Source organism: Lytechinus pictus, chromosome 18 (genome assembly GCF_037042905.1).
Source record: "Lytechinus pictus isolate F3 Inbred chromosome 18, Lp3.0, whole genome shotgun sequence".
Classification (NCBI taxonomy): domain Eukaryota; kingdom Metazoa; phylum Echinodermata; class Echinoidea; order Temnopleuroida; family Toxopneustidae; genus Lytechinus; species Lytechinus pictus.
Genome location: NC_087262.1, coordinates 22,471,443 through 22,492,456, shown reverse-complemented (window position 1 = coordinate 22,492,456; position 21,014 = coordinate 22,471,443). Strand labels below are relative to the sequence as shown.

The following is a 21,014-nucleotide window of genomic DNA, read 5'->3' as shown; positions in this document are numbered from 1 at the left end:
ACGATGAATTATGATGATGATACCCTAAATGCCCTAAAAATGATTATTCCGGGCCCCCAAAAAAACGTTTATTTTCAAACAGATCGACGTGCACTTCTTTCAAAACTGTCGTGCCCTTTTTGGTAATTCATTGCTCTCTGATCTCAGATTCGTTTCGTTATTCTTTGCTTTAATCATTTTAAAATCTGTCACAAATTAGAACGTACGTGCCGTCGACAAGAAATACACAGATCTATGATCTCAAAATTCTCGATGAAAGTAATAAGCTATAGCTTGGTGTGTGTATAATAACGAATATATGTGCATATATCTAGATATGTATCATGTATAATGTAAAAACAATTCTTGTGTCTAGGCAGGTACTCACTGGTGTTATACAGTGCGTCCCAGAGAAAAAAAAAGGAAACCAGTTTTCAGAGATAGATTTTACAATATTATTATTAAATATGTTTTCACTTATGGTAGGAGTGGAATCTCATTTTTTATTTGAGACCAACAGCTCAGTAAATCATTCACGCACGGCAGATTACAAACAATAAATATCGGAGGCATAATGATTTGCGCATAAAATCACGTGTGAATCTGAATTCACTTTCATTTCAGGGATCAGAGAGAGAATAAACAAATAATTTTAATGAGCCAAATTCGTCGAATAACGGTCGTCTTATCACGAACCAATCTTGTCCAGTTTTTCTGCGCAACCTGATTTTGACATTAAAATTTCAAACTCGCCTTGCTCTTCAATGAGGGAAATGTTCGCTTCATATTAGATATCAAAATATAGAGAAATAATTGAATAATATGTTTAATGAAATGAATAAAATATCATAACTCATTTGCCTTTGGAGAAAAAAAAAGGAATCCCGGTTTCCCTTTTTCTTGGACGCATTGTAATGTATAATACATTACTCGCATAATTATTTGAACTATGGGATAGTAGCTTGGGCCTTGGGGGTAACTCCTCTAGAATTTATTTGGACAGACTATCGCTATTTCAAATTCAAAAGCGTATAATGAGAACTATAAGTCACAAAGATATACATGTAGATTAGCTCACACAGACGAACTTTTTTTATTCTAATAAAATTTTGAAAATAAATGACATTACATCACATTCGTCTTGGCTGTTTTATATACCAGTTAAATCGCGGCGAATTGCCAACCCTACTAGGTCTATTATTTACAAAAAGTGATAATTTCCATAGCTATCCCACAAGCCAATTGTCATCATTTCACCTTCCTTTGATGAGAACATTATTCAAACAGAAAACTATTATTCACACTGGTCCCCATTTATTCAATTGTTTGGATGAGTATGACTTACCAAGCTTATTTTACTTTCAAACGCAAACTAGCCCCGTTCACCACAAGATTAAAAAATCCCAATAGACTTTGTATAGGGCCCACCCGGTGCCGGTAGGCAACGGGTAAAGCAAATTAATCGTTACAATCTAAAAACTTAACTGCATGATGTTTTCGTTTTCTGTCTCAAGTACCCTTTCCGTGTTGTTTTGTATAGTGTATCCTTTGTTATTAATGTTTAGGCCTATATTTTGATTTAAATTATGATTAGGACCATGAAGGGAACCTCTGTCACAAACTTTGCTTTCACAAGGTTTCCTCCACAAGTCATGATAGCTTTTCAGTTGCATGATCATTAACAATTATTCAAATGCTTTCACGAATGTATTGTATTGGTTTTTTTTTCAATGTTTTTTTTTAATTGTATCTTGTCCATAATGATGATGAGATGTAAAATGCATTTACTTTGATGTTATTGTGGAAATAAATGAACTGAAAAACAATGAAAAGTTGCGAGTGAATACAAATTTTGTGCTAGATTTGACATATCAGATATTTCACCCTTCACCCCCGCCCCCTCGCCAATACGCCACTGATGGGCGTAGATCCGCTCGCGCTTTCTCGGGGGGAGGGGGGGGGTGGCGCTTTGTGTTATTACGTAATATCTCCCAGATGAATAGAACTTTCTGCGGATCGACCCCGGGGATCGACAACATTGATTATTCATATTTACATAATGTATGTAGAATCTGATTTGACTTTTATATACCCATCGTTGTTTTTATATTAATATGACTATGTTGACAAACTGTTGATCTGAGCATGTTATCCTGTATCATTAAGATATTAAAATAAATATATAAACAAAATGATGAATAAATGAATAAAATGATTAATTAATACATTCATTCATTCATTCATAAAACTTAATAGGTCTTTAGTTTCATTTTATTTATCCTTTTTATTGTTCTGAAGGACACAACCGGTCGAGCTCATTGTAAAGTGGGGAGGCAATTTCAAATACTAGGACGGGCCGCGAAATTATTTTTTCCATCGCAGTTCTGGAAGCCAATATAAATATTCATATTTTGGCTTCCAGAACAGCGGTGGGAAAAATAATTTCGCGGACGGGCCGGTGAAACGTACGGGGCGGGTTCCATGGCCACGCCCATTACATTTGCTCCGGCAACAATTGCTCCGCTCTGGATTCCACGTACACACTAATGGAATCCCCAACTTCAACCCTGGATTTAACACTAAAACCATTGCAACCCCCGGGTGCAACCCTAACCTTTTCCCCCCCTTTTTTTAAAAAAGAAATTAAGTCCGGAGCATATGTTGTGTCAGCCGGTGTCACCAACGTATGTACTGTTGACCTTCCTTTGAGTATCATATTTTTCTTATTTAATCACCTCGATTGGTGAATCCATTTGTAAATCAGATAATTTCACAAACAATATTTGTTTGCTCTCTGAAAGGAAGGTGTACTGTAACTGTTCCAATTCGCTTGCTGGATTTACTTTTGCTTTTCACTTCTTTTCTCTTCAAACTCTCAATTTCAAAGACACCATAGCAAAACTAATCGCGAAGAGGAGTTCTTCAACGTTAATCGCCAAGGAAAAGGAATTAATTTTAATGATTTCAGGTATTCATGCTCTCTTTTCATTTTCAATTTGATGATTTTTATATCCAAGGGAAATCAATGAAGTATTATTGTAATGAAATTGCCATGAATTTCTTTAGTTTAAAACTTTAACATCTCCAGACGTGATCCATGTCCCGCAAAAAAAAAATGGCTTTGCCTTTGCCTTTGGCTTTGGTCCCATGGACTGATTTTTAAGTTAGTTTAGAACTTTTGCAGGGTAGATCGTGGAGGGGGGGGGGGGGGGGGGGGGGGGGGGGGGCTCGGGGAACAGGTGTCCCCCGTGTCCTCTTCTTCCCCTCTGAGTACAAACCATTTTCTGGTGTATTATCTAGTCTTGAGGACGCAATGATGATGACTTTTAAAATAATGAAATATACTTCTTCATCATTGTCTTGACGTCTTGACACTCCCATCTGCCCATATATATAGTCGCAGAAGAGAAGGACCAAAACTAGTATAATATATACTAACCTCGTACACCGAACCGTGTTTGACCCTTGATTTCGAAGTAGTCGGCAAACATCGCTTCATTGCTGAAGTAATATTTGCCGAAACTCCTTCTCGCTACTCACCGGGGCTCTTTCCGGTAAGTAGCAATACATGATTAAAAAATTAAAAATGTAATTTGAATATAATAATCGGTCAAAAAGAGCAAATTTCGCTTACCTCGGCCTGGAAAGTAACTTCGCTTGTCTCTTCTACGGAAATACAAGGAGGCCCGTTGGTGGCGCTAATAAATTTCACAACTAAGCTTGTAACCGATTTTGCAATCGGCGACCGATTCCATTCGATTTCACCACAATCGGCAATCACTTGCCGATCTTCGATCATGCCCCTTGAAGGAAAAAATCGAAAATTAAAAATCGGCGTAGATCTGGTTACAGTGCGTGATCGCTCAGAACATATTTCAAGATTGTTTTTGAGGTGCTAGCTATTTAGAGGTCGCATTATTCAGGGAGAAAGACGCGGTATTATCTATGGCGATGTTTAAGAGGATAGATATCTTCTCTTCCAACTCATGGTGATAGCGGATGCCGCCGTGAACTTTGAAAGGTCGTATTACCGATGGAGCTCACTGCGTTACTCTCTTACATCGTTTATGATGATATACATTTTATTTTCAACCTCGTGGTGATAGCGGACCCCGCCGTGAACTTTTAAAGATCGTGCTACTGACGGAGCTCATTGCGTTACTCTCTTACATCGTTTATAATGATATAAATCTTCTCTTCAACCTCGTGGTGATAGCAGACCCCGCCATAAACTTTTAAAGACTGTACTATTGGCGGAGCTTATTGCGTTGCTCTCTTACATCATTTATGATGATATTCATTTTATTTTCAACCTCGTGGTGATAGCGGAAGCCGCCGTGAACTTTGAAAGGTCGTATTACCGACGGAGCTCACTGCGCTACTCTCTAACCCCGTTTATAATGATATAAATCTTCTCTTCAACCTCGTGGTGATAGCGGACCCCGCCATAAACTTTTAAAGACTGTACTATTGACGGAGCTTATTGCGTTACTCTCTTACATCGTTTATGATGATATACATTTTATTTTCAACCTCGTGGTGATAGCGGATGCCGCCGTGAACTTTGAAAGGTCGTATTACCGACGGAGCTCACTGCGTTACTCTCTTACATCGTTTATGATGATATACATTTTATTTTCAACCTCGTGGTGATAGCGGATGCCGCCGTGAACTTTAAAAGGTCGTATTACCGACGGAGCTCACTGCGCTACTCTCTTACCCCCTTTATAATGATATAAATCTTCTCGTCAACCTCGTGGTGATAGCGGACCCCGCCATAAACTTTTAAAGACTGTACTATTGACGGAGCTTATTGCGTTACTCTCTTACATCGTTTATGATGATATACATTTTATTTTCAACCTCGTGGTGATAGCGGATGCCGCCGTGAACTTTAAAAGGTCGTATTACCGACGGAGCTCACTGCGCTACTCTCTTACCCCCTTTATAATGATATAAATCTTCTCGTCAACCTCGTGGTGATAGCGGACCCCGCCATAAACTTTTAAAGACTGTACTATTGACGGAGCTTATTGCGTTACTCTCTTACATCGTTTATGATGATATACATTTTATTTTCAACCTCGTGGTGATAGCGGATGCCGCCGTGAACTTTGAAAGGTCGTACTATTGACGGAGCTCATTGCGTTACTCTCTTACATCGTTTATGATGATTTACATTTTATTTTCAACCTCGTGGTGATAGCGGACCCCGCCGTGAACTTTTAAAGATCGTGCTACTGACGGAGCTTATTGCGTTACTCTCTTACATCGTTTATGATGATATACATTTTATTTTCAACCTCGTGGTGATAGCGGATGCCGCCGTGAACTTTGAAAGGTCGTATTACCGACGGAGCTCACTGCGTTGCTATCTTACATCGTTTATGATGATATACATTTTATTTTCAACCTCGTGATAGCGGATGCCGCCGTGAACTTTGAAAGGTCGTACTATTGACGGAGCTCATTGCGTTACTCTCTTACATCGTTTATGATGATATACATTTTATTTTCAACCTCATGGTGATAGCGGATGCCGCCGTGAACTTTGAAAGGTCGTATTACCGACGGAGCTCACTGCGTTGCTATCTTACATCGTTTATGATGATATACATTTTATTTTCAACCTCGTGGTGATAGCGGATGCCGCCGTGAACTTTGAAAGGTCGTACTATTGACGGAGCTCATTGCGTTACTCTCTTACATCGTTTATGATGATTTACATTTTATTTTCAACCTCGTGGTGATTGCAGACCCCGCCGTGAACTTTTAAAGATCGTGCTACTGACGGAGCTGATTGCGTTACTCTCTTACATCGTTTATGATGATATACATTTTATTTTCAACCTCGTGGTGATAGCGGATGCCGCCGTGAACTTTGAAAGGTCGTATTACCGACGGAGCTCACTGCGTTGCTATCTTACATCGTTTATGATGATATACATTTTATTTTCAACCTCGTGGTGATAGCGGATGCCGCCGTGAACTTTGAAAGGTCGTACTATTGACGGAGCTCATTGCGTTACTCTCTTACATCGTTTATGATGATTTACATTTTATTTTCAACCTCGTGGTGATTGCGGACCCCGCCGTGAACTTTTAAAGATCGTGCTACTGACGGAGCTGATTGCGTTACTCTCTTACATCGTTTATGATGATATACATTTTATTTTCAACCTCGTGGTGATAGCGGATGCCACCGTGAACTTTAAAAGGTCGTATTACCTACGGAGCTCACTGCGTTACTCTCTTACATCGTTTATGATGATATACATTTTATTTTCAACCTCATGGTGATAGCGGATGCCGCCGTGAACTTTGAAAGGTCGTATTACCGACGGAGCTCACTGCGTTGCTATCTTACATCGTTTATGATGATATACATTTTATTTTCAACCTCGTGGTGATAGCGGATGCCGCCGTGAACTTTGAAAGGTCGTACTATTGACGGAGCTCATTGCGTTACTCTCTTACATCGTTTATGATGATTTACATTTTATTTTCAACCTCGTGGTGATTGCAGACCCCGCCGTGAACTTTTAAAGATCGTGCTACTGACGGAGCTGATTGCGTTACTCTCTTACATCGTTTATGATGATATACATTTTATTTTCAACCTCGTGGTGATAGCGGATGCCGCCGTGAACTTTGAAAGGTCGTATTACCGACGGAGCTCACTGCGTTGCTATCTTACATCGTTTATGATGATATACATTTTATTTTCAACCTCGTGGTGATAGCGGATGCCGCCGTGAACTTTGAAAGGTCGTACTATTGACGGAGCTCATTGCGTTACTCTCTTACATCGTTTATGATGATTTACATTTTATTTTCAACCTCGTGGTGATTGCGGACCCCGCCGTGAACTTTTAAAGATCGTGCTACTGACGGAGCTGATTGCGTTACTCTCTTACATCGTTTATGATGATATACATTTTATTTTCAACCTCGTGGTGATAGCGGATGCCACCGTGAACTTTAAAAGGTTGTATTACCGACGGAGCTCACTGCGTTACTCTCTTACATCGTTTATGATGATATACATTTTATTTTCAACCTCGTGGTGATAACGGATGCCGCCGTGAACTTTGAAAGGTCGTATTACCGACGGAGCTCACTGCGCTACTCTCTTATCCCCTTTATACTGATATAAATCTTCTCTTCAACCTCGTGGTGATAGCGGACCCCGCCGTGAACTTCAAATTGATTTGAAAACGCTAGCTACCCAAAACATTTTAATAACATATTTCAAATCATCGTGCGTGCTTGCATCTTCTACTTCATTTTAATTGCACTTGCGACTTTAAGATGATGCGTCGTAAGAGATCATTCCAATAATTCTAAATCGCTAGCACCTAAAAATACTTCTAAAAGATGTCCCGCCGATCGTTCATTAACCTGTGATCTATGAGAAATATTTTCATTTTATTTTCCTTTGCGCCTTTGCTCGGAAGATGCGTCTTTCCTTTATCTTTCTAATAAAAATCACTCGGTTTATTTTAAAGCAATAACACCTCAAAACCCCTGGCTTTAAAACATGTTCCAAACGATCGCGCATGTTGGCGACTTCCATTCCAATGCATTCGTCTTTGTGACTTTGTCAGGAAGATGCGCGCGACCGCGAACAACATTTTGATGTATTCCTTTGTTTTTAAACATCGCCGATTCGATTTTCGATTCGATTTCGATTTTAGAAGCTTAACTGCCGATCCGATTTTCGATCTGATTTTTGATCCGATTTACAACATTATTCACAACCTTGATTCAGCTCCTCGGTAATTTTATAACTGTGTCTAAATTCTTTGAATGCGCAATTCTTATGATTAATTTACTAATTATGGGCACCAATAAATGAAATACTTTCAAACATGTCAAAAACATAATTCAAGATTATTATTGGCGATGATAACACTTTTCTGCAATTAATTTAAAACGATAACTAATAAAGAAAAATAGAAAAAAATATACGTGCCTGGAACGAAACCAGCAGTACAGGCTTTAACGAACATCAATAATACGGTATACCAAAGTCTTTACAATGAAAAGATTGGACACTTCACGGACTTTGCGTAATGACCTGCGTCAATTTGCGTGTAAAATAGTGTAGGTGCCTAGTCTTTCCCTTGTCGTGTCTTTGATATGAATATAAATTGCGCGCCCTCTTTAGACGAAAATTGATATCGGCGCTGACCAAATTTTATCTCCGTGAAATTTTCACTAAAGATCAAGAAAATATACATATTTTTTAGAAGAAACTTCAAGGAGAAGTCACGGAAGGATCTTAATGATTGGGTAAGTGTCGTAGCAGAATGTGAAATCCCTAATTATGTGTGATGTTTTATGTGGGCGAAAGCCCAGTAGTATATGGATGTGTAGTGTGTGTCGCGTTATTATGAATGATATTCCTTCGCACGCGAGATGATATGAGCCCATGGGTGGTTTGGCATGTATGGAAAGAGAAAATTCAGGGGCTTCTTTTGACAGAAAGGACAAGTTTATAGGATCATTTTAAATAAGGATTTAGAGATAAATTGCAAACCCTTATTTTAGTGTGTGTTGAGATTGCCATTTCTCCATGCGTTTTCTATGGGAAAATGAAATTTCTGTTTTGCACAATTTTTTTCACTTTGTCGCAATTTTTCATTGTGATCTGGTTTCCAAATCTTTATAAAAATCATACCATCAGATAGAGCATAAAAAATCCTATTGGACTCTTTATGGACAAGTTTTTGGCATTAATAATAAATTTATAACAGCTCTCGGAAGCTAAAAATTTGGATTTGTGTGTGTCCATTTCTTAACTACACAGTCTATGGCAGAGAAATGCTGAAAAATGACCTAATTTCATTCTTATTTTTTGCAGCCAATAATTGGATTTTTTTCAAAAATGTTACATTTCTGTCAGTCTGAACGTCATTTCTCTTCAAATTCACAAAGAAAATGTGATATTTTCTTGAAATAAGAAAAATAATTTTTTTCTCCAGACACCCTACCAAAACAAAGATGGATTTCTCTCGGAAATCCATCCTTTGAAACAAAAATCACTTGAATTTTATGAATTTCATTGATTTCTACACCTTCCTACGCCTAATGCGTAGGAAGGTTTTAAAAATTATAATATAAAATGTGAAAAAATTAAGGTTTCTTACATGTACCTAACTGATGCCGAGTCACTCACACTATTGCGAGGTTAGTACTATATGCTATACGAACCTTGCACAACCAACGTGTTTTGTAGTGGATTTTAGAGTTGTCGTTAACATCGCTTCATAACGTGAATGATGTTAGCCGAAACCCATTCCGCTACTCACCAGGGCTTTTTCTGGTAGAAAGCGTTCCATTATCAATTTTTAACATATTTTTTTAATTTCAAAAGGACACAAAAAAGGGCAAAATCGCTTACCTCCGCCTGGAAAGTGGCTTCGCACGTCTCTTCCACGGAAATAAAAGGAAGGTCGTTGGTGGCGCTAATACAGTTCGCAACCTTAATTCAGCTTGGTGGTATTTTTAAAACTAGATTCATGATTCATTGTATGCGTAATTCCAATAATTTTTTGATAAAATAGAGACCCCAATAAATGCAATAACTTAAAAAACGTACTTTTTTATTATTTTTGCTGACGATAATACTTTTTGGAAAATATTCAAAACGATGACAAATTAAAAAAAAAATATAGAAAATTCTATGTACCTTGAACAAAGCCCCGCAAGTGCTACCGTTCGTTTGTCAATTAATGTTCCACCAAAGTCTTTACAGTAAAAAGATTGAACACTTTGCCGACTTCGCGTAACGCTTTGCATCGATTTACGTGTAAGATAATTTCTGTGTCTAGTCTTTCAATTGTAGTGTCTTTGATATGAAGATAAATTGCGCGCCCTCTTTCGCTCATTAGACAAAAAATTTGAGAGCTATAAGGGTAGCTCTCGTATTTTGTCAATGAGAAGAAAAATCAACGCTTAAATGACGCATTTTGAGGGATATTCATCAAATTATGAGGAATTGACTTCACATCGTTTCGTAAGTTTCGTAGGAGGACTTCATTCTGTAAGTCCTCATATTAATTTTTTGTAAATTAACGTTATTTGTTGAATGCGCCATGCCTTCAATTATTCTGTAGTCGGCGGCTGAGATGTAGCCGTGGGTGATGCCGAGTAGACCCCTCGATCCACATGTAAACAACGTAAGTACAAAAGCGTCGACCCGCTTATGTATGCCGTTCTGATGAATAATTTAGAGAAAAAAATTATTTCGCAAATGTTAAAACTTGTCACGTAATTATAAATAATTATTAGTATCAAGACATCAATGATGAAGAAGTATATTTCATTATTTTAAAAGTCATCATCATTGCGTCCTCAAGACTACCGGTATGTATTATCATGCCATGAGGTTTGCCGGGGGACTAGCTGGTTAAGAGGGTGACAAGAAACAGAAGTCGAGAAGAAGAAAGAAGTCACAAGACGTATCTGGCCAAACAATTTGAAAACTGTGAGTGTGACACTACAAATATTATAGATAGGCAAGTGACAAATAATAACAAGTGCTACAATCCAATCAGAGCACGAACTGAACAATACAGGAACTCGTTCTTCCCATCCACTATCATTGAGTGGAATCACCTGAGTGACGCTGTCAAAAATTGGACGCAGTTTCAAATATCGGACGCGTAGAGTTGAGCGCTGTGATCAATTCCGGCAATTTAAATCGCGCTCTAGACCCCAAAATAATTGCTGAATTGTTGATAAAACAATTTATTTCAGCTGCGCAAATGCTGATTTTAATTATTACTATCAATAATTTTGATATAGAAATCGGTAAATAATGATAATTTACCAAACGGACCTCTTTCGGCTCTGAACATCGGACGTCTTCGCTTAGCTGCGCGCGACTTAGTTCTGAAAACCAGCACGCATTTCCAATTCAATCGGCCGATATGTCCAATGTTTGGGACCGTGCCATAGAATGGAAGGGTGTCGAATTTCCCGCCGTAGGGAACCCCCGCGGAGGCCATTGCAGATTTTTTGTGAGAGAACGAACATGTGCGATCTCGGCGGTGATATTACCGGCGGAAATCACTTCCCCCTTGCAAGATTTTTTTTTGTCATTGATCTTTTGGAGTCCATAATTAGTTGGGTGAACTAAAGAAAATAGAAATTAGAATTGATCGAAAAAAGACAAAGGTGAAGTTGAATTGAAATTTGCCAAATTAAAATAGCAAATTCTTGTTCAGCACAGCCACATGTTAGCCTTCTGACAAGAGGCAGCGTAGCTCAGTCGGTTAGAGTGCCTGTTTCGGATAAGATGTAGATATCAACGTGAGGGGTTCGAATTTCAGTACAGGTGTGAATGCAGTTGGAATACATTCCATCCATCGGAAAGGACGTAAATGTTGGTCCCGTGTACAGGAGAGTCACAACCTATGCACGTTAAAACCAATACACTATTTGTCAAAGAGTAGGGTGTTTACCCAGTGTAACTCGGTAGGATTTATTCCTTGAATGCTTTAGCGCCTATTGATATGGCGGCTCAGCTACAGCCGGGGTAATAATATGATACCAAGTATCAAAGCGCAGTTGAGTATATGCATATAGTAACTGCGCTATATAAATGGACATATCATTATTGCACCTGCCGGTCCCGGCAAAAATATTCAAGTCAAGTCAATCAGGACGTTCAATTGCCATAATAATCAATATAATGATTGTAGGCATTAACGGAAAGACAAGACAAGATATAGATAAAAACAGAGATGCCAAGTTTACCTTCTGAAGTGGCTGGGAGTGATACCATCTGTAGACTACAAGTGCACAGCCAATAAATGAGACTGTCTCCCAGTCCCATGGACATGCGAGAGCTTACCTAGCCAGGAGGCTCCTAGAGAGTAAAAATCATTCACTAACATTAACTTACTCCACGGAGCAAGGGATTGTACCTACCGTATATCATGTGCGTAGAGGACGGCAAATTTGAAATTTTCTTCCCCCCCCTGCTGATATTTCTACTTTCCCTCTATTAGTTCTAGCCTTAAATCATGTAAATGAGATAAAACTTCATTTCTGACATTTATACATTATTGATAACCCCAGAAATTTATTATGAGGAGATGGGATGTAACTTACTGATGTTTACCTCGCCATCTTGCCCTCTTTGTTAGTAGCTACGAGACGCATATAGAGGGCGGCATGTACAGTATTTTTAATCTCCTATTTCTAATCCCCTATTTTCCCCTTCTCATGACTCAGGAAGAGCAGCTGTCATAGTGCGGAGAGCTTGGGCCAAGCAGAGTCCGGTTCTTGGAATAAAGACAGCACTTGATCTGGGCCCAAGTCCAGCTCTTGACACCAGGACCATCCACACGAGTCAGACCTGGACCATGGCATCTGGACCAGTAGAGAGTAGCATCAGGGACAAGCTCATGCAGAAATTTCAAGTGGGTGGAACAAAGCTGAGAAAAAATTAGTGATCATTAAATAGTTTTTTCCAGGGCTACTTTTTTTAACTCACCAGCCCAATTGTATTACAGTTAATATTGGATACTACTTGGGAATTTCAGGTGCTCTTTATTAGTTTTCCAGGGCTTGAAGGGCATTTTGGAAGCAAATTAGTCCGAAGACCACACATAATTTTTTCCTGGATCTACTATAGTGCCCTTGTCACCACAAACATATGTTAATTCAACTCTCATCAAACAAGAAATGCAATGAATATGCAGTTTCCATCTTGAATACAGAGAAAAATATTCATTAGAGTCTACATACAAGATCTGTCTACATAGCGAAAATGTTTGATGTCAGCCATTTTATGCACAGGGATTAAAAATGCTGTCTTTATAATAATATAAGTATATTTACCCAGGGTAGCCACTTCAGTTCTGAAAACTGTTCTCCCAGCGGGCCCTGCTATTATTACCCTTTCTCACCAGAGACTGAAGCAGGGGCCGCGGAAGGGGGGGGGGGGGGGGGCTGGGGTGGCTTCAGCCCCCCATTTTTTCCCAAACCATGTACAAAAACGTAAAAATGACCATACGATTGTGATTTTTTGCATGGTCAGCCCCCCTCCCACTTTGAAAACCGTTCCGCGGCCACTGTGAAGTGTATGTTGAATTAATCAATGTTCAGACAGGTGGCCACTATTTTAGTATATTTAATAATTTGCACCCCTGGCAGAATGTTGTAGGATACAATGGCACTGCTCAGACTTTGAGCACCATAGATGGAAATGGAAATTAGTGTTCAGTACAGTAAACAAATTCAAGGGGTCAAAATGTGGCAGATGGGGCAAAATTTCTTTTAATAATGCAAGTGAAATTTTTTTTGGAGGTCCACTGCCCCAAGCTACCCTCTATACAGTGCGTATCAAAAAAAAGTTCACACTTTGAAAAAGCCCTGGGAATTTAAAAATATACAACATGTGGGTAAGTTTTTCACGTACAATCTTGGGTTTGGGTCTCATCTATCTAATGAAAGTAAAAGTTTTGACAAAATGTTAGACTTGAGTGAGCACTGTCCATTTTTGTAAGGCTCGCAGAAATCTGTTTGCGCAGAAATGCTATTTTTTCTCGCTGTGTCGAGGGGAAAGGGCGAAATCAAACTTACACTGCGGAACATTTCTCATACATTTCCCTTGCACTTTTAGCCATTTGAAATAAAACGGATACATTCAAGCATTTTGTAACAATTTTGCCACCAAAACTGAAATTTCAACACTTGGTAAGCACAACCTTTCCCCTTTTTGTGCTAGCTGGATCTGAGGACATAACTGAATCTGAACAAAGGTTTATATCAGACATCTCCAGCATTTTTTTACAAAGTTATCATTTAAAGTGGGTTTACATTTCATTTTTCATTTAATACTTGTTTCTTCACACTTTTCCCAAGCTTGGCAATGACTAACAAAATGAAAATCAAGCCTAAGCCATTTTATGTAAATCACAGCTCAGTGTAAAGCAAATATCGTCACGATGGCCTCGGTGTATGGGGAGTGGGGTGGGGTGCAATGCACTCTTCGAAGTGTTTTTGGCAAGGAAACAAGTTAAAAAAAGGTAAAAGATATCTTCAAATCAATTTTACTAGCTAAATTCCACGTGTTCTTCATGATTAAGGTCTACTTTTATTCGCATAACTATTTCAAAGTTCTGCGCAAATCATTTTTCACTAACTTTTCAAAAGTAAGTGGTGCTTACTCAAGCAGAAATATTTTTCGACAATTATATCGTTATTTGCTTAAAGGAGAAATATATTGATTATGAATGTGGTCTTATTATATATCAATGGAAAGGTAATGATGTGGGGATTATCAGTGGGTCATTAAAAAAAATAACGAAAATAATACATAAGGTGAAAATCGCCGATTAAAAAACGCTAAAATGCCTCTCCGAAATATGCCTCGCATCGGTCTCTGAATTGACTCGAATTTGATGACGTCACTGTCTGTACGAGAGGCGTGATTGGCTCTCCCACGTGAAGCTCCACTTGCATGCAAAACCTGTTGCGAGGGTACGTTTTCTCCACACTGTCACTGAATACTTTGATCACGAAATGAAAGAAAACCCAGAATTTTATCTAGATTTGGATTTTCAAATTGATGATATTGAAGATGAAAAGAATGATGATGAAATGAACAACAAAGTGACATAGTTGGGGGTAAATTTGGGGAATTACGCCGATGATGATGAGTCGGACAATTCAACTTGCAACACGATCACATGCCGATTCGCTACCAACTCATGTAGCTGCTAAAAGTGCTAGCTACACCGCGCGGGCCAAATTGAATTCATGAAAATGAATTACCACACTGTCCAGACAGAGTCTCTTACCTCTGTGACTATGAAGAAGGAAAATAATGATATAACTGTACTTACAAACAAGTGAATATAATCCGAACCTGAAGGCAAATCAACGAATAGCAGCAGACGATATGCACCGACGATAAACTTCATGTGGCTGGGATAGATTGTCACTCGTTCTGTTAGATGTAATTTTTATCTCATTAATTTGACAAAATTACGAAACTCTGGGAATTATTTATGTATATAAAAATATAGTAACATCTTGTATTATTTTTTAAATTACGATAAAACCTTTTTTGAAGGAAAACGTCGAGGTAAATTAAAATTAGATATAAAAAGATCATCCCGAACATGCGTAGCTTGTATGCATGCTTCTTTGTCATTGCAAACAAACCATCTCAAACACATGTACTGGTATTCCTTGCTGATTGAGAGCTGTGCAACACGTGCATAGATCTACTCTCTCAGCCAAGGCGAGCAAGCAATACGGCATGTTTGTGATGGTTTGTCCATCAAAAAAGGTTTTATCGTAATTTAAAAAATAATACAAGATGTTACCATATTTTTATATAGATAAATAATTTCCCGAGTTTCGTAATTTTGTCAAATTAATGAGATAAAAATTACATCTAACAGAACGAGTGACAATCTATCCCAGCCACATGAAGTTTATCGTCGGTGCATATCGTCTGCTGCTATTCGTTGATTTGCCTTCAGGTTCGGATTATATTCCCTTGTTTGTAAGTACAGTTATATCATTATTTTCCTTCTTCATAGTCACAGAGGTAAGAGACTCTGTCTGGACAGTGTGGTAATTCATTTTCATGAATTCAATTTGGCCCGCGCGGTGAAGCTAGCACTTTTAGCAGATACATGAGTTGGTAGCGAATCGGCATGTGATCGTGTTGCAAGTTGAATTGTCCGACTCATCATCATCGGCGTAATTCCCCCAATTTACATCCAAGTACGTCACTTTGTTGTTCTCTTCATCATCATTCTCTTCATCTTCAAAATCATCAATTTGAAAATCCAAATCTAGATAAAATTCTGGGTTTTCTTTCATTTCGGGATCGAAGTATTCAGTGACAATGTGGAGAAAACGTACCCTCGCAACAGGTTTTGCATGCAAGTGGAGTTTCACGTGGGAGAGCCAATCACGCCTCTCGTACAAACAGTGACATCATAAAAAATCCCCAATTTCGCGGACATAATTCTGTGTGTTTGAAGCATTCAGAGAGAGAACTTTAAACTATCAATTAATTGAGTTTCATCGGTCTCCATGATAAATGATGTACACCATCGTGTTCTTATTTTCTCCTTTAATTTGATATATGATTCTCCATTTTTACGATTTTCAATATATTTCTACTTTAAATGGATCTGTATTAATGTTAAAATGTGAAAAAATCTTCAGGATATTACAAATATATAAGTTTACAGAATTTTTTCTAAGTGTAAACTTTTTTTGATACGCACTGTATATGTCAGCAGCACTGTGTGAATTCAGGCATGTATGTGATGTACCATGTTAATTTTCAAGTTCTCTGTATTGGTTATATATTTGTTATGGAGCATTGTGGCCCAGTGGTTTAGTCTTCTGACTTTGAAACAGAGGGTCGTGGGTTCAAATCCCAGCCATGGCGTAATTTCGTTCAGCAAGAAATTTATCCACATTGTGCTGCACTCAACCCAGGTGAGGTGAATGGGTACCTGGCAGGATTCATTCCTTGAATGCATGAGTGCTGAAAGGCAGCTCGAGCTAAAGCCGGGGTAATAATAAAGCAATATTGACTGGCCTCGGGGCGATACGACATACATCGCCCAAACAAGATTTATATCGCCCGAGTCGTAGACGAGGGTGATATCAATTTAGTAAGGGCGATATATGTCCTTTCGCTACCAGGCCAGTCGATATTGCTATCATTAACCAAATCAGACATCTAGAGCAAAAATCATTAAAATTTAGATATTTTAGAGTTTAAGAATGGGAATCTATTTTGTCATGTTGAGCAGACTGGGTCTCTGCATGAACTTTACCATTGTGACGTAATTGACATGACAGGCCAGGGACGCAGGATCCAGTGTTATCTCAACTTGATTAGCATTGTGACGTATAGCACTGCGCGGTCCAAGGCCACGTACAAAAGCGCGTAGAATACCCGGATGTTAGCTCTGCCTTATTGCCCGCTACATTTCCACGCATTTTCTCATTGACTTTCCTGAGCGGGCAATAAATTTGTCCGTGGTTAAACAAATGGAAATTTATTGACCGACAACTTGATCCCAGTCTTAAGCAGGCAATAATGTAATAAATTTGCCTTGCTCAGATGTCTGATACGGTTAATAATAATAATTACAACGTGCCTCGGAATAGAATATTTCTAGATAGATGGCGCTTTATAAATGCCTATTATTATTATATACCCACCTTTCCACAGCCCTCCCATTTGGAAGTCATCAACGAGAGTAACATGCACAATGTCCCACGAGGATCGGAAACACATTTCAAGGTTGTGGTGGTCTCGGAAGCATTTGATAACGAGAGTTTGATAAAGCGCCATCGATTGGTGAATGAGGTCCTAAAGACGGAGCTTGATGGGCCAGTACATGCTTTATCAATACAGGTTAGTCCTGGAGTTTGCAAAATATTTCAACTCTTTACTTGTTAAGGCAGCAGTTATCTTGCTTGGCATGTATGTACAGTTATTGCAATGAGAGGATATACTGTTCTTTACAATGTTTTTCCTACTACTGAATCCAAAAAATTTCGCATAAAAAATATTTCTGGGTGGATTAGTTTGTATTTATCAAATAATTTAGATTGCTATAGTGCCCAAATTTTGCAAGATACAAAGTGCTTTGAGATGCCATTTCTGTCTCGGTATAGGAGATAAAATATTTACAAATTAAAGGCCAATCAAAGTCTTCTCCAGCTATAAGGTGATGTCCATATAGAGGAAAAATCAACCATGTATTACTAAAAGAATTTGTCAAAATCAGATTTGATTTAAAAAAAAGTTTGGGCATTTTAAGTTTTTGCTTTATATTATCTCACAATAGTGGTATAATTTATGTACAAGTTAATATTTATATGAGGTGAGCTGATGATGTCATACACTCACCTTTTAGTTTTTGTATTTTATAATATGAAATAGCAAATATTACAATAATTTTGATACAGATTTATGATGAAGGAGCTTTCAAGTAGTTGACTTTTTCATTTTTCATGCCATGTTGATAATTTCATTGACATGTTTGTTTGATTTTTATTTCTTAATTCAACTCAGCTTTGTGTTAGGGTTTTCTTGATACACAGCCTGTATATATAAAAAAAAGTGTCAAATATTTCAAATGCCCTTGCCCTAGAGTTCAATGGCATTGGTTGAAGTGACTATTTGGAAGTTTCTTTTATTCCGCTCCAATCTCCACCTTCCAGGCTAAGACCCCATCTCAGTGGTCAAGCAATGCAACGGTCACCAAGTCCCCTCCTTGTCTTGGAGGAATGGCCAGAGAACAGAGAGATCATCAGGGTACCTGACCCCGGACACCTCGCCACCAGGACAAAAGGATTACTATGAAATTGCATTCTCCTAGAGGCATGTTGTCAGGTCATCCCTTCATCCAGTTTCACTCTTGTGGTAACGAAAGAACTGATTCACGGATCATATTGATCGACCTCTTACTTGGGTTATGTATACATATTTGAGTGGTAATGCTCTGTTTAGATTGTTGGTCACCAGGTCAAAGGTCAAGTTGCAGAGGTAATTATATGAATATATCATGTTATGCATATAAAGGATCATTTCTATTGATCACTGCCAAACCTCTCACAAGTATACATATGGGAGAAGATATGGTCTGAGTTTATTTTGGGTCAATCAATTAACTATATATGACAAAGGTCAAATGTCATAAAGATGATATACTGTACATGAATATGACATTTTCTTGCAATAAATAGATAACCATTTGATGGATCAACTTCAAATTTAGCTCACGTTTGCATACTGTATGGGAGTGACAGTGGTCTGATATTATTTGGGGGTCACAAGTTACTAAATAGGTCCAGTGGATAAATCAGAATTAAAATTGATTTACACATGAATTTTGGATTGGTGATCTGACTAGATTTTTGCTATAGAAAATAAATTTTCTAAGTAAAGTGTGCAATATATATTTCATATCTTGCATGACTGCATGACAGATGCATTAATTTACATGTAAACTGCTCAGAGTCGAGAATCCATCCAGTTCACCACAATCATGGAAACTTACTATTGTGCAACATTTTTATCATATATATATTTAAATATAGGTCAAGTCCACCTCAGAAATTTTTTTGTTTGAATCAATAGCAAAAAATCAGGCAAGCACAATGCTGAAAATTTCATCAAAATCGGACGTAAAATAAGAAAGTTATGACATTATAAAGTTTCGCTTATTTTTCACAAAATAGTTATATGCACAATTTAGTCACATGCAAATGAGAGAATCGATGATGCCCCTCACTCACTATTTCTTTTGTTTTTATTGTATGAATTATACAATATTTCAATTTTTACAGATTTTACATTAAGGACCAACTTGACTGATCCATAAAATGTTAAACAATGGTAATTCCACATGTTCAGGGAGAAATAAACTTTGTTTCACAGGACAATGGGGAGAAAATTAGAATATTTCATATAATAAAATACAAAGGAAATAGTGAGTGAGGGATGTCATCAGTTTCCTCATTTGCATACCGACCGGGATGTACTTATAACTATTTTGTGAAATTAAGCAAAACTTTAAAATGTCATAACTTTCTTATTTTACATCCGATTTTGATGAAATTTTCAGTGTTGTGCTTGTTTGATTTTTCTCTTTTTATTCACATCAACTCTGTGTTGGCGTGGACTAGTCCTTTAAATATTGTAGGCATCTTTTGATTGGTCAGTTGTTATCACATGAATTTGTACAATTCTTTTCTACATTGTGGACTTCCTAAATTCTACTGGTTCACTGCAACATCAAACTGTGAATAAGTTAACAAATGAGGCTGACTAGATATCAGTTACACTTTATGATATTGTAATATCTTTTCAATCCAAAGAATTGGGTGCTTACGTCTATGAACATATTTAGCGAGTTCATCACTTTTCTCTTGTGGAATTGCCCTTCTGCACTGAATATTACCGTAGATTTGAAATAGGTCATACATGATTATAGGAAAAAGACAGAAAACCCCTTATTGAATTTTTAATTTAGTGATTTCATGATACACACCTGTTGCATGACATCTCTTAAATATAATAACTCTGTAACTTTATTAGGATCTTTTAATGAGTATTTATCAGACCGTATGTTTATTTTTTCAATAAACTAACTTGAAGTCAGGGGTTGACTTCCCTTTTGAATTAGAAATGCCTTGCTTTCAGTAAATATATTGTGGCTCTAAAAGTCTACTGTCAATTTAGTTTCATCCCAAATAAAACTTGTGATTTGAAAATGAGACAAGTTGAAGAAGGGGTGTATTTGAGATACTACATTTTATTGAATATTGTGTTAAGATGGTACATAAAATGGTTCAAAGTACATTTGATGTAATAAAAATAAAAATTTAAGGCAAGCCTACCCCAACAAGAAGTTGATATGAATACATTTCAAATGAGCATTTACGCTGGAAATTTCATCAAAATTGGATTGAAAAAAATATGAAAGACTGTAATTACTATTTATACTTATTTTACATCTGCTTGTTGGAAATAAAATTATACTATATTTATTTGCATCTCCTCAAGTATTAATGGTTTTATTCTACCTTGAACATTATTAATTTTCCATTATTGTATTTAATATAATTCAATCAGAAGCTCTTTCATTTGCATATCACATGTTGTGCAAACGGTAAATTAGTCTACTGCCAACTCGTCCTCTCACCACATGGTCTACTTTCAAATGCCATTTCGTCCCAACAACCATTTGGCCCATTAACCATTTGGTCCAATCATCACTTTGTCTATAATCACCATTTCGTCACATAACCAGTTGGTTTAATATCAATTTAATTTATTTTGCACAATTTAACACTTGGTCCAATTAGACCAAATGGTATATGGACTAAATGGCCATGGGACCAACTGGTTATTAGACAGAATGGCATCAGACTAGATGAAAGTAGACGAATTGGATAAAAACCGTGCAAACATACTACTTTTTTGACGACAAATCATAACTGGTAAATCTAATTTTGATGAAATT

General features: G+C 37.6%; 1 protein-coding gene across 1 annotated transcript; it reads left to right on the top strand.

The window, feature by feature from the left end:
* The first annotated feature begins 2,868 nt into the window (after positions 1 to 2,868).
* Positions 2,869 to 20,538, top strand: LOC129259424 (bolA-like protein DDB_G0274169). The gene is made up of 4 exons (XM_064113341.1): positions 2,869 to 2,947; positions 12,226 to 12,413; positions 17,210 to 17,395; positions 18,208 to 20,538. The coding sequence occupies exons 1-4, from the start codon at positions 2,938 to 2,940 to the stop codon at positions 18,307 to 18,309; spliced, it is 486 nt and encodes a 161-aa protein (XP_063969411.1). The 5' UTR covers positions 2,869 to 2,937; the 3' UTR covers positions 18,310 to 20,538.
* Positions 20,539 to 21,014: the final 476 nt, after the last annotated feature.

Excerpts from the sequence above, each read along its gene's own strand:
- LOC129259424 (XM_064113341.1), top strand. Across the intron at positions 12,414-17,209 it reads AGCTCATGCAGAAATTTCAA|CCCTCCCATTTGGAAGTCAT; the intron begins GTGGGTGGAACA and ends ACCTTTCCACAG. Across the intron at positions 17,396-18,207 it reads TACATGCTTTATCAATACAG|GCTAAGACCCCATCTCAGTG; the intron begins GTTAGTCCTGGA and ends TCCACCTTCCAG.